Source organism: Scyliorhinus canicula, chromosome 14 (genome assembly GCF_902713615.1).
Source record: "Scyliorhinus canicula chromosome 14, sScyCan1.1, whole genome shotgun sequence".
NCBI classification, from domain to species: domain Eukaryota; kingdom Metazoa; phylum Chordata; class Chondrichthyes; order Carcharhiniformes; family Scyliorhinidae; genus Scyliorhinus; species Scyliorhinus canicula.
The window spans coordinates 57483542-57497135 of NC_052159.1; the positions used below are offsets into that span (position 1 = coordinate 57483542).

Consider the following 13594-nt stretch of genomic DNA (forward strand, 5'->3'; position numbering starts at 1 on the left):
ACTTTTCAGGGTTAAACTCCATCTGCCACTTCTCAGCCCAGCTCTGCATCCTATCTATGTCTCTTTGCAGCCGACAACAGCCGCCCTCACTATCCACAACGCCACCAATCTTTGCATCGTCTGCAAATTTACGGACCCACCCTTCAACTCTCTCATCAAAGTCATTAATAAAAATCACAAACAGCAGACGACCCAGAACTGATTCTTGCGGTACGCCACTGGTAACTGGGCTCCAGGCTGAATGTTTGCCATCCACCACCACTCTCTGTCTTCTATCGGTTAGCCAGTTCGTTATCCAACTGGCCAAATTTCCCACTATCCCCTGCCTCCCTACTTTCTGCATAAGCCTACCATGGGGAACCTTATCAAATGCCTTACTAAAATCCATGTACAGTACATCCACTGCTTTACCTTCATCGACGTGCTTGGTCACCTCCTCAAAGAATTCAATAAGACTTGTGACTACCCCGCACAAATCCGTGCTGACTATCCCTAATCAAGCAGTGTCTTTCCAGATGCTCAGAAATCCTATCCCTCAGTACCCTTTCCATTACTTTGCCTACCACCAAAGTAAGACTAACTGGCCTGTAATTCCCAGGGTTATCTCTATTCCCTTTTTTGAACACGGGCACGACATTCGCCACTCTCCAATCTCCTGGTACCACTCCTGTTGACAGTGAGGACGAAAAGATCATTGCCAACAGCTCAGCAGTTTCATCTCTTGCTTCCCATAGAATCCTTGGAAATATCCCGTCAGGCCCGGGGGACTTGTCTATCCTCAAGTTTTTCAAAATGCCCAACACATCTTCCTTCCTAACAAGTAGCTCCTCGAGATTACCAGTCTGTTTCACACTGCCCTCTCCAACAGTATGGCCCCTCACATTCATAAATACTGAAGAAAAGTACTCATTCAAGACCTCTCCTATCTCTTCAGACTCTATACACAATCTCCTGCTACTGTTTTTGATTGGACCTACCCTCGCTCTAGTCATTCTCACATTTCTCACATATGTGTAAAAGGCCTTGGGGTTTTCCTTGATCCTACCCGCCAAAGATTTTTCATGCCCTCTCTTAGCTTTCCTAATCCCTTTTTTCAGTTCCCTCCTGGCTATCTTGTATCCCTCCAGCGCCCTGTCTGAACCTTGTTTCTTCAGCCTTCCATAAGTATCCTTCCTTTTAACAAGACATTCAACCTCTCTTGTCAACCATGGTTTCCTCACTCGACCATCTGTTCCCTGCCTGACAGGCACATACATTTCATATACTGGGACTTACTGGGGAAGATTCCTGACCTAGATTCGCATCGACTAATTATGGGGGGAGATTTCAACACGGTCCTTGATCCAAGGTTGGACCGCTCGACTTCTAGGTCTGGGAAGGTATCAGCTATGGCTAAGGAGCTCCGGGAGTTCATGGAGCACATGGCGGGAGGCTCAATCTGTGGGGATTCGGGAGGCCGAGGAGTAAGGAGTCTTTGTTCCACTCCCATGTGTATAAGGTGTATTCCCGGATAGACTTCTTTGTGATGGGCAAAACGCTGCTGATAGATGTGATACATGCTGATTATTCAGCAATAGTGGTGTCGGACCACACCCCGCCCTGGGTGGACTTTCAAGTTAGTAAAGGAAAGCCCCAGCGCCTGCAATGGAGGTTGGATGTGGGGCTATTAGCCGAGGAGGAGGTGTGTGAGGGAGGCCATTCGGAGATACATAAAGATTAATGATATGGGAGAGCTGTCGGCGGGGGTGGTCTGGGAGGCACTGAAGTGGGTTATAAGGGGAGAATTCATCTCAATTCGGGACAATAAGGAGAATGGTGTATGGGCGGAGTTAGACAGACGGTTTGCAAAATTGTACAGGTGGACAGGAGATCTGCGGAGACTCCGGATGACAGGCTTTTGAAAGAGCATCCAGAGACTACAGCTAGAATTTGGGCTCCTGTCCACAGGTAAGGCGGTGGGACAACTGAGGAGGGTAACGGGGTGGTTTATGAATATGGGGAGAAAGCTAGTAGGATGCTGGTGCATCAGCTGAGGAAACAGGAGGTGGTGAATGAGATGGGGAAAGTGGGGGGGGTGGGGGGAGGAGGGAGAGGAGAGGTGGTTCTGGACCCGGCGGGGGTGAATGATGTGTTTCGGGAGTTTTACAGTAAATCGTATAAATCGGAACCACCAGCCTGGGAGGAGGGAATGAAATGATTTTTTGGGGGGGCTAGAATTCCCGAGGATAGATGAGTTGGTGGAGGATCTGGGAGCCCCAATTGGGCTTGGGGAGGTGATAGTGGGGTTGGGGGCGATGCAATCGCGCAAATCCTCAGGACCGGACAGATATACGGTGGAGTTTTATAAGGTGTTTTCTGAGCTGTTGGGGCTGCTTTTGGTAAAGGCTTTCAATGAGTCAAAGAACAAATAACAAAGAAAAGTACAGCACAGGAACAGGCCCTTCGGAGGAGTTGGGAGTGCTCCCCCTGATGTTATCGCAGGCATCGATTTCCCTTATCTTGAAATGGGATAAAGGTACAGAAAGCTGTGGGTCATATAGGCCAATCCCCCTGCTTAATGTGGATGCAAAATTGCTGGCAAAGATCTTAGCCACATGGATCAAGGACTGTGTTCCGGGGATTTGTTAAGGGACGACACCTGGCATCCAACATTAGGCGGCTCCTTAACATAACAGTGATGCCTGCGGAGGGGCGTGAGGTCGAGGTGCTGGTGGCCATGGATGCAGAAAAGGCCTTTGATCAGGTGGAGTGGAAATATCTGTGGGTGGTCCTGGGAAGGTTTGGGTTCGGGCAGGGATTTGTGGATTGGGTCCGGTTGCTATATCAGGCACCGGTGGCAAATGTAAGGACAAATCGGGTGCGATCAGAATATTTTAGGATGTGTTGGGGGAAGAGACAGGGACGTCCACTCTCCCCACTACTGTTTGCCCTGGCCATAGAGCCATTGGCAATGGCGCTTCGAACATTTGGCGGGGGATAGTGAGAGGGGGATTGGAACACAGGCTCTCACTTTCTGCGGACGTCTTGCTCCTTTAGATAACAGACCCGTTGGGGGGGACTGCAGGAATTATAGGGATACTGGAAGAATTTGGCAGGTTCTCAGGTTATAATCTGAACATGGGCAAGAGCGAGGTTTTGTGATCCAGGCAAGGAGGCAGGAGAGGAGATTTAGGGAGGTGCTGTTCAAGGTGGTGGGAATTTTAGGTACCTGGGTATTGAAGTGGCACAGAACTGGGGTCAGCTTCACAAACTAACTTTGGACAGCTCGATAGAGCAGATGAAAGGGACTTCCGAAGGTGAGCTGTGCTCCCGCTGTCATTGGCGGAGAGTACAGACTGTGAAAATTACAGTTCTCCCAAGATTGCTGTTCTTTTTTCAGTGTAACCCAATATTCATCTCTAAAGCGTTTTTTAGGAAGATGAATGCGGCGATCCCTCATTTTATGTGCGCCCCCGGGAAAGCCCTGCTGCTGAAGAAGGTCCTACTTGAGTGAGGGCAGGTGGAGGGGGGCTGGCACTTCTGAACTATATCAACTATTACTGGGTAGTGGGGGGGGGGGGGGGGGGGGTCGGGTCGATGCAGGAGCACGTAGAGGCTGCATCCTGCAAGGGCACGAGCCTGAAGGTTTTGTTAACGGCACCTCTGCCATTCTCACCGGCTCGGTACTCGACAAGCCCGGTGGTAGTGGCAGCCTTGAGGGTGTGGGGGACAATGGAGGCAGCACATGGGACTGGAGGGGGCGTCGGTGTGGTCACCGATCTATGACAACCACCGGTTTGTCTAGGGGGGGCTGGACGGGAGCTTTAGGAATGGGCAGCAGGCAGGGATTGAGAGATTTGGAGATCTTTTTATTGAAGAGGGTTTCCCCGAGTTTGGAGGAGGAGTTTGAATTGCCAGGTGGGAATGTGTTTTGGTACTTGCAAGTTACGCACCTCCCACAAAGGGGGCTACAGGACAAGATGATGTCAAAAACAGGGGTTGGGGAGGGGAAGGTCTCGGAAATATATAAGGAATTGATGGAGTGGGAAGGAGTTCCAATAAGGGAGGTGAAGAGGAAGAGTTGGGAGGAGAATTGGAAGTTGGGTTAGAGGAAGCCCTGAGGAGAGTCAATGCGTCGTATGCCAGGCTTAACCTGATCCAGTTCATGGTGGTCCACAGGGGACTGTGGACTGTGATCTATGACTGTGGTCCGGATGAGCATGTTTTTGAGGAGGTGGAGGACAGGTTTGGGAACTGTGAGGGAGGTCTTGCGCATATGTTCTGGACGTGTTTGAGGCTGAGGGGACTTTGGCAATGATTTGCGAATGTCATGTCAGAGGTCCTAGAAGGGAGGGTGACTCCGAATCCAGAGGTGGCAATATTTGGAGTGTCGGAAGATCCGGGAGCCCAGGGGGGGGAAGAAAGGCCGATGTTTTGGCCTTTGCCTCCCTGGTGGCCTGTAGACAGATTCTGTTGGGTTGGAGGGACTCGGAGCCTCAAACGTCAGAGGTTTGGGTCAGCGACGTGGCAGGGTTTCTTGGGTTGGAGAAAATCAAGTTCGCCTTAAAGGGTTAATTACATGGGTTCGCTCGGAGGGGGGGGGGGGGGGTGGAATGGGGAGGCATGAAAGTGACGAATAAGCGTAGGAAGACTAATAAAGGGAGAACTATGAGATGGAGTAATAATAATAATCGTTTACTGTCACAAATAGGTTTCAGTGAAGTTACTGTGAAAAGTCCCCAGTCGCCACATTCCGGTGCCTGTTCAGGGAGGCCGGTACGGGAATTGAACCTGCGCTGCTGGTCTTGTTCTGCATTACAAGCCATTTGTTTAGCCCATTGTGCTAAACCAGCCCCTGTAGTAGTAAATGGACCATGATAGTTGGGGTTTATATGCTTGGGGGAGATGGTTATGTTATTGTGGGTTTTTTTGTGTTTGTTGGATCTTTTTGTTTAAAATATTAAAATTATAAATGCCTTAATAAAATATTTTCTAATAAAAAGAAATGTATTAGCAACGTCTAAGTAATGGTGTCCATTTCTAACTGCAAATGTTAATTAGTAAGAAAAGTGAATTTTGCAGAACATGACCATAACATGAATGATCTGAGATCGGATAATGTTGTAGAACAAAACAGTAAAATAACTACTACAAACAAAAAAAGAACAAATTGAACTGTTGTAGTTACATAAGTAGTATTAAGATCAAAATAGATGAACAATGGAAAAAATTTGCAGAGAGAATCTAGAAATAATCGAAATATGCATGGAGAACAGGAGTGGCAAACAAATATTGCAGGACATAACACATTTAGGAATGAAAGGGAACTAAGGAAAGGAGGATGAATATCTGTCTTAGTTAAAGGTAACATAATGGCAGTAGTGAAAAATAATGCAACTTGTAGTGAGATCGATGCATATGTATCGAGTTAAAGCAAGGAATCCATTATCCTAATAGTGGTATACGATAGACCATAAATAATGATCGGGAATGTGGGGAAAAAATATGAGGTGAGAAACAGGCATAGGATAATGTTCATAAAAGATTTCAGCTATCCTAATTGATCTGGCAGGAAGACGTATTGAAAGAAGTATAGGGAATATAACTGTAAAGCCTACACAGACTTTTTTTCTCGCTCTGTATACAAGTTCAACAAAATAAATCCCAGCACTGTCTTATAATAGATAATGAACCTGAACAAACAGGTGAAGTAAGAATCGGAGAGCATCTTCATAATAGTGATCATAGCCTAGTAAGATTCAAGAATAGAATTGAGGGTGACCCAAGTAGGCCAAAATGTAAGATAATTGGAAAAGAGAAAATTGAGGAATTAAGGGTGGATCCAAAGAAGGTAAACTGGAAGAAAGTCTTGAAAAGCAAAGAGACAGAAAAATAATGGGAAATCTTTAAAAGGGTAGATGTGTTTTTACTAAAAGTCAAAAACAAGCGAGTTAATTATAGGGCACCATGAATTAATAAAAAAACTTTTAAAAAACATTGAATCTAAAAAAAGCATATTGTAAGAATTAGTTAGATGTTAAAGAAGAAGGCAAAAGAGAATTCAATGAACTTAGCAAAGAATATATATATAAAATAGGCACCAGAAAGGCAAAGATAGATTACAATATTATCAAGAATTTAAAAAGAAGTGTGTTTGAAGGAAAATTAAAGTCGGAGCATTAAAGGATAAGCAAGATAAACTCGTAAGTGATGACAGAATTGGGAGAAGTATTTAAAACTATTTTGTCACCGTGTTTACTAAGGAAGTTAACAGTATAGACGCTGCACTAGCGGATTCGTTTTAAGTTAAAATGCAGTTGGGATAGAAAGGAGGAATATAATTGACAAACCAAAGGACTGGCAGACAACAAATGTTTTATCCAGATACAAAAGGAAAAAGAAGATTACCTGGGAGCTATATCAGACAGATTAATTTCAGTTTTAAAAGTAAAAATAGGGGAATGTTTGCACAAAGAAATGATAGAAGGACATCTTAAATCAGAAAATATCATAAAAAGCAGTCCATATGAATTCCAAAAGGCTATTCATGTCTAACTAACCTCATTAAATTCTTTGGAAAGGTAACTGAAAGAGTATACAAGAGTATTATAGTAAATATCTCATACCTGGATTTCATGGGGGACTCATGATAAAGGTTCGGGCGTGTGGAAGGATGGATTGCTTAATGAATAGCAAATTGGCTAAAATGCAAAAGACAAGAATAGGTGCAATGGGTAGCTATTCAGATTGGACGAAGATAGAAAGCAATGTTCCACAAGAATCAATGCTGGGAGCCTGTTTTTTCCTAATTTACGTTTAAAGATTTGGACTGTGGGATAGGTAATAACATTTGTAGATGAATCCGAACTGGCAAGGAGGGAGGCTAACACTAAGTAAGAATATAACACAATAAAAGAAGACATTACAAAAAGGGGGAAAAATGTCTTCCATTACGAAACGCTATTCACTACTGCCAGATGTCTCGAAGCGTTTTAAAGCCAATGAAGTACTTTTGCAGTGTAGTCACTATTGTAATGTAGGAAACGTGTGAGGCAAGCTCGCACACAAACAGCAATGTGATTATAATTTTGTTTTGTGGTGTTAATTGAGGAATGAATCCTGCTTGAAATAATGTTAGGGATCTTTTACGTTTATCTGACAGGGCAAATGGAGCCTCGGTTAATAGTAGTAATAATCTTTATTAGTATCACAAGTAGGCTTGCATTAAAACCTCAATGAAGTTACTTTGAAAATCCCCAACGACGCCTGTTCGGGTACACTAAGGGAGAATTCAGAATTTCCAATTCACCTCGCAGCACGTCTTTCGGGACTTGTTGTAGGTAACCAGAACACCCGGAGGAAACCCACGCAGATACTGGGAGAACGTGAAGACTCCGCACAGACAGTGACTCAAGCTGGGAATCTAACCTGGGACCCTTGTGCTGTGAAGCAACAGTGCTAACCAATGTGCTGAAGTAAAATTTGAGCCTGCCTCCTTGCCCTACCGGAGGTACAATTCACAGTACTTTGCATTTTTGACGTGTGATTGCAAAGGGCCTGCTTTCAGGCAAAGAACTCAAAGATGTCATAAGTATGCTCAGCTGGTCTTAGAGTCCTAGAGTACTGTGCAGTTCTGGTCTCCACACTATAAAATGGGCATTGGATCAGTGAAAAATGCAAAAATGGATTTACAAGGATAATGCCAGAACTAAGATAAAAGCCATTTGGACAGATTGGGTTGTGGGACTTGGGAGGAAACCCAACTGAAGTATTTAAAATTATTAATGGGCTGGGCAGGTTATGGAGAGACTGTTTCCACCTGTGGGAGAATCAAAATCTCAGGGGGCTTAAGTGCAATATTTATGCATAGTTACCCAATAGGAAAATAATGAGAAATTTGTTTTCTTAAAGCAGCTTAAATGTGGAACTCACAACCCATAGCAAGTGGCTTCAGTAAATAGTTTGGATGTTTTCAAAAATAAATGATTGTGTTCAGCTCTGAGCATCATACTCTGGGACGACCTGAAAGCATTCGAGAGGATGCAGAAAAGATTCATGATTAACCCAGGAGGAGATTGGAGAAGCTGAGGCCATTACTCTTGGAGAAGAGAAGGTTGAGAGGAAATGAACATAGAACATAGAGTGCAGACGGAGGCCATTTGGCCCATTGAGTCTGCACCGACCCACTTAAGCCCTCACTTCCACCCTATCCCAATAACCCCTCCTAACCTTTTTGGTCACTGAGGTGGGTGAGACCCACGCAAACACGGGTAGAATGTGCAAACTCCACACGGACAGTGACCCGGGGCCGGGCAGGTCCTCAGCGCTGTAAGGCAGCAGTACTAACCACTGCGTCACTGTGCCACCCATAAAGTAGTGTGTGCATATTGCAATAATGTTGACAAGTACGGATAAAGGCTAACACCACAACCAAAGCTGATTAACCATTTTGTTTTATTGATTCAGGTTCAGTTTCAATATCATCTTCCATGTCCCTCAGTAAAAAGACTGATTCTGCAACGGGCAGTATGATGCATTCAGAGCCTTTTGAAAAGCTTCCAAACTCTGACCGGGTTTCAGTACCAGCCAGTTCTGTAAGTCTTCTGTGACGTATATTAATGAACAAAAATCAGATACAGATAACATCTAAAAGTTTAAAGCAGTGAGTTGCAAAAATAGTTTTTTTTTGGAATGTGGCGATTAATTGTATTTTATATTAGGTAAGTAAGTAAAAACATAGACATAGAATTTACAGTGCAAAAGGAGGCCATTCGGCCCATCGAGCCAGCACCGTCCATTGGAAAGAGCACTCCACTTAAGCCCATATCTCCGCCGCCATGCTTGTAACCCAGCAACCCCACCCTACCCCTTTGGACATTCAGGGCAATTTATCATGGCCAATCCACCTAGCCTGCACATCGTTGGACTGTGGGAGGAAACTGGAGCACCCGGAGGAAACCTATGTAGACACTGGGAGAAGGTGCAGACTCTGCATAGACAGAAAGCCAAGCCGGGAATCTAAGCTGGGACCAGAGAGCCGTGAAGTGATAATGCTAACCACTGTGCTATCATGCCATCCCAGATGACCATAGGCTGCTTCCTCTTTGAGGGGGAGAGCTGACTGGTGGTGATTTAACCTGAGGTCACCACACCTCAGACGAGGGGCAAGGTTGAGAAGGCAGGCCTTCATGAATAACGTCAGCCGGTGCAGGAATTTAACCCACGCTGTTGGCCTTGCTCTGCATCACAAACCAGCTGTCCAGCCAAACTGGCACCTGGTTATATTAGGGCAACCCCAATGGCCTAGTGAGTTAATGCCATGAGTAACAGAAAGGTTCCTGGTTCAATCCTTAGTCAGCCAGCCTGAACTGAGCAGTTGCAGGGTCACTAATTGGCTTGGCTGCCTCCGGTTAAGCAAAAAGAAATCAAGCCAGTGTTCTTGCTCCTAATAGTCAACTGAAGATCATTGGGCAAATCTATCTGCGAGCATCAACTGGACAGGATCAAGCTGTGATTTCTACCTCTCCTTGTGGTTCAATAGCCCACAAACTCAGCAACAAGATTCAAGTGTAAATACTGACCACTTGAACAAGGTACTGGAGGACAACATGCACTCAGGGAATTATGCCCCAGCAAACTGTCAATAGAGAGGGTACTGAAGAGGTTTAACAAGATATTAGCTGGTCTGGAGGATATTCGCTATGAGGAGAGGTTGAATAAACTTGGATTGTTTTCACTGAAACGATCGAGGTTGTGGCCAAGCTGATAGAGGTTTACAAAATTATGAGTGGCATGGATAGAGTGGATAGTCAGACCATTTTTCCAGGGTTGAAAAGTGAAGTACTAGGGGACATAGGTTAACGGTGTGAGGGGGAAAGTTTAGAGGAGATGTGCAAAGTAGGCTTTTTACACAGAGGAGGTGATGGAAGCAGATGCGATAGCGATGTTTAAGAGGCTTCTTGACAAATTCATGAATAAGATGGGAATAAAGGGATGCGGACACTGGAAGTGCCAAAGGTTTTAGTTTAGACCAGCATCATGATCGACGCAGGCTTGGTAGGCTGAAGGGCCTGTTCCTGTGCTGTACTGTTCTTTGTATATAGGACGAGAGGGGAGAAAAACGTACTTATTTAAAATACATACATTTTTTAAAAAATATATTTTTTAAAATTTAGAGTAGCCAATTATTTTTTCCAATTAAGGGGCAATTTAGCGTGGTCAATCCACCTATCCTGCACATCTTTGGGTTGTGGGGGTGAAACCCACGCAAACACTGGGAGAATGTGCAAACTCCACATGGACAGTGACCCAGAGCTGGGATTCGAACCCAGGTCCTCAGCGCCGTAGGCAGCAATGCTAACCACTGTGCCACTGTGCTGCCCTAAAATACATACATGAAGAAATGCTGGAAATAGACAATAGGTCCAATGGCATCTGTGGAGAGTGGACAGGAGGGTTATCGTTTTCCGTAAGTGATTTTTAACTGGCTCTGATGAAAATTTAATAACCTCAAACATTAGCCTTGCCTCCGTCACTCCGCCTGGCTTGCAAATAAAATCAGTTAATTTTTGGATACACTATTTATAAATGGAATTTTAGCAACAGAAATGTTGCATGTGATAAGTCTGACACAGGAAGTTTGTGCCATATGCAAGACTTTGAATGTATCATTACTTGATCTCTTATGCTCATCTTGGCATTGCTGCTTTTTCCTGTTCCCTGTTTGTTAACTTGGCTGCCTTTATCCTTCCTGTTATATTGTTCTCTTATGCTCTTCTGCTTATCTCTCATCCTTTCAGGAAGATATGATGAAAAGGCTGTGGAGTCCACTGCTGCAGGTGGCAGTTATCTTTTCCCCTCATCTCTTTCTGTTGCCTTTTTTTTTTTCTCTTTTTTTTTCTTCTCGCTGTTCTTTTGTGACATTTCTTGTTTTTTATTCTGGGTAGGTGATGTGATTAGGAAGACATAATTTTATATTAATAGCTGTCAAGTGAGGAACAAGCTGGGTTGAACTGGAGGATATGCATGTCTTTTCAATATCCCTGTCTGCACCCACAATTTGAATTCTCCAATATAGCAGCCTGATCCTGTTGATGATTTCTCCACAGATACTGGTTGAGCACCTCCATGCATGATTTTCAGTTTTGTGGGGAGATATTCAGAGAGCATTCTGATAGGAGGATTAGGTTGAATGGAATAGGTGCTTGGATGGGGTGATATTAATGAAATGGTAGAATTGGGGGTTTCGGTAGGAAACATTGGGTAGTTTGTAGAATTGGACTCTTAGCAAATCTGACTTTAAGGAAGGAATTGTAAATAAAACTTGTGTAATGCCTTTGTAATTTTATAATAGGCATTTCCTAAAAATTGTAGTTGAGCTTAATGAAAGAAATTGCTGACTTAAGGTCAAAAATGTCATGGTTTAATTATACTTTGGCTTTGGACAACTCCTATCCAGAAGGTTACATTTGATATGGGAGATTAACTTGTATTTGTGACCTTTTATTTAATAACATGTGGTTTCAAATATGAAGTCTGTTGAATCAGTTGATCAGAAATTTCAGTGAAAGTAAATATGTAAGGCATTTACTCCAGAATAATATTTGGTTTCAGAATCGACAAAGTGTCTTGAGTTTTATATATGACTGCCAGTTGATGTAAACTGGTTCTTTCTCTGAATTTCTAAAACAGAATCTAGAGTCTAATGGGACCGAGGATGAAATTCAAGAAGTGATTAAGTATCCAGATGGAAAGGTGAGAAATCATTTTTTTGTATTTACAGAATATTTCTGACTTGTAGTAAATTTATAATTGTAGGTATGTTTTTATCATTGTTACTGTTTTTCCTGTAATAAAAACATTGAAATGGCTGAAACAAGCTTTTATCTTTAGGAGCCTCACTTAATACAACCTAATTCGAAGCCGCGAACGCTTCCTGTGCAAGTTTACGTTTTGCCAATCTTTTTTTTTAATTTAGAGTGCCCAATTCATTTTTTCCAATTAAGGGGCAATTTAGTTTGGCCAACTCTGCACATCTTTGGGTTGTCTAATTTCTTTCCTTCTATAGAAAGCCATTTTGCTAATGGTTATCAGGGTGTTTTGTTGAGATCAGAAACTAACTGTATGGAATTTGTGCTAGCACTCCACTGGTTTTTAACCTTTGTCCATGTTCTTGGTTTTGCCGCATTTTGAATAGTCTGATACCAGGCTAATGGGGACCTTCAACAAGTCCTCTGCTGTACAATATCTAACAATAGAATTCTATAAAAACATGAAGGTTTAATTTAACAATTACACACATTATCTTATCACTTAAATCGGGTAACAGGCTTGTGAAGAACTTGGAGATCTTGATTTTGTCATCTAAATCACAGATTCAAGCTCCTGAGATGTTCAGAAAAAATGCCAAAGTATTTTATTATCACATTATTAGTGTGTGCACATCCAACATTGTCATTTCCTGAGCCTCCTCTTTTAAATTTATTTTCTAGGTTGAGCAGGTATTGAGAAGTGGACGGCACATAATTATTTTCTGTAATGGTACCCGAAAAGAAATTAGCGCCGATGGGAAAACTGTCAAAGTGACATTCTTTAATGGAGATGTAAAACAAATCATGTCTGACCAAACAGTGGTAAGCAATGAACCACTTAAAGGTTTCACTTTTTTTTCTTTATATTGACTTAAAATAAACTTGCATGTAATCATTCTCTATTCTGCTGGTGTCATGTGAGTGTCTGTTAAGAAAGATTTTTGTCTTACACATGGCTTCAGTGATGTCATTGTGTGGGTGGAGCTGGGCTGTGGCTGTGTGAGAGTTTTAGAACATAGAACAGTACAGCACAGAACAGGCCCTTCGGCCCTCGATGTTGTGCCGAGCAATGATCACCCCACTTAAACCCACGTAACCCGTATACCCGTAACCCAACAATCACCCCATTAACCTTACACTACGGGCAATTTAGCATGGCCAATCCACCTAACCCGCACATCTTTGGACTGTGGGAGGAAACCGGAGCACCCGGAGGAAACCCACGGAGAGGACGTGCAGACTCCACACAGACAGTGACCCGGCCGGGAATCGAACCTGGGACCCTGGAGCTGTGAAGCATTGATGCTAACCACCATGCTACCGTGAGGCCCTTTTACTTTTGCTTTCACTTTTGACTGCTGTGGACTCAGGACAGGAAAAATAAGTGTTTTGGCCTTTCTCTCTCTCTAATTTAATTTTAAATTTCTGTTCCAGTTAAAAAAAAATCACCTGCTTGGTAACTTAAAAGATATAGTTTGCTTTCCGGAAGGGTTTAAACCTGCTGGTGAGACTGGGTCAGAATCGGAGGAAAATTCAGTCTTAGCCAAATGAGAATGCGGAATGCTGGGCCACATCCTTGGTTTATGGGATTTTGGTTTATGGGATTTTGTTTTTGAATTGGAACAGTTAAGGGGGAATTCATTAAGTGTTATACATAGATTATCTGTGTTTGTAATTGATTAAAAATTCTTGATGTTTGTTTATATATAAATGTTAAAGTTTATTTTGATTAAAAGTGTCTAGGAAGATTGTTGAATCACACCTCAAGTGAAGGCTCTTGTGCTCATCTTAGCCACATTCAACAA

The 13594-nt window shown here is 43.2% G+C and overlaps 1 protein-coding gene across 4 annotated transcripts in view; it reads left to right on the top strand.

Annotated features, from left to right (window-relative positions):
* cenpj (centromere protein J) overlaps positions 1 to 13594 on the top strand; it is a 120718-nt gene that overhangs the window by 86448 nt on the left and 20676 nt on the right. For all 4 annotated transcript variants that reach the window (XM_038818700.1, XM_038818697.1, XM_038818699.1 and 1 more), the window contains 3 exons: positions 8446 to 8573; positions 11671 to 11733; positions 12471 to 12611. In XM_038818700.1, the coding sequence (XP_038674628.1) occupies positions 8446 to 8573; positions 11671 to 11733; positions 12471 to 12611 (332 nt within the window). The remainder of the gene's footprint in view (positions 1 to 8445; positions 8574 to 11670; positions 11734 to 12470; positions 12612 to 13594) is intronic.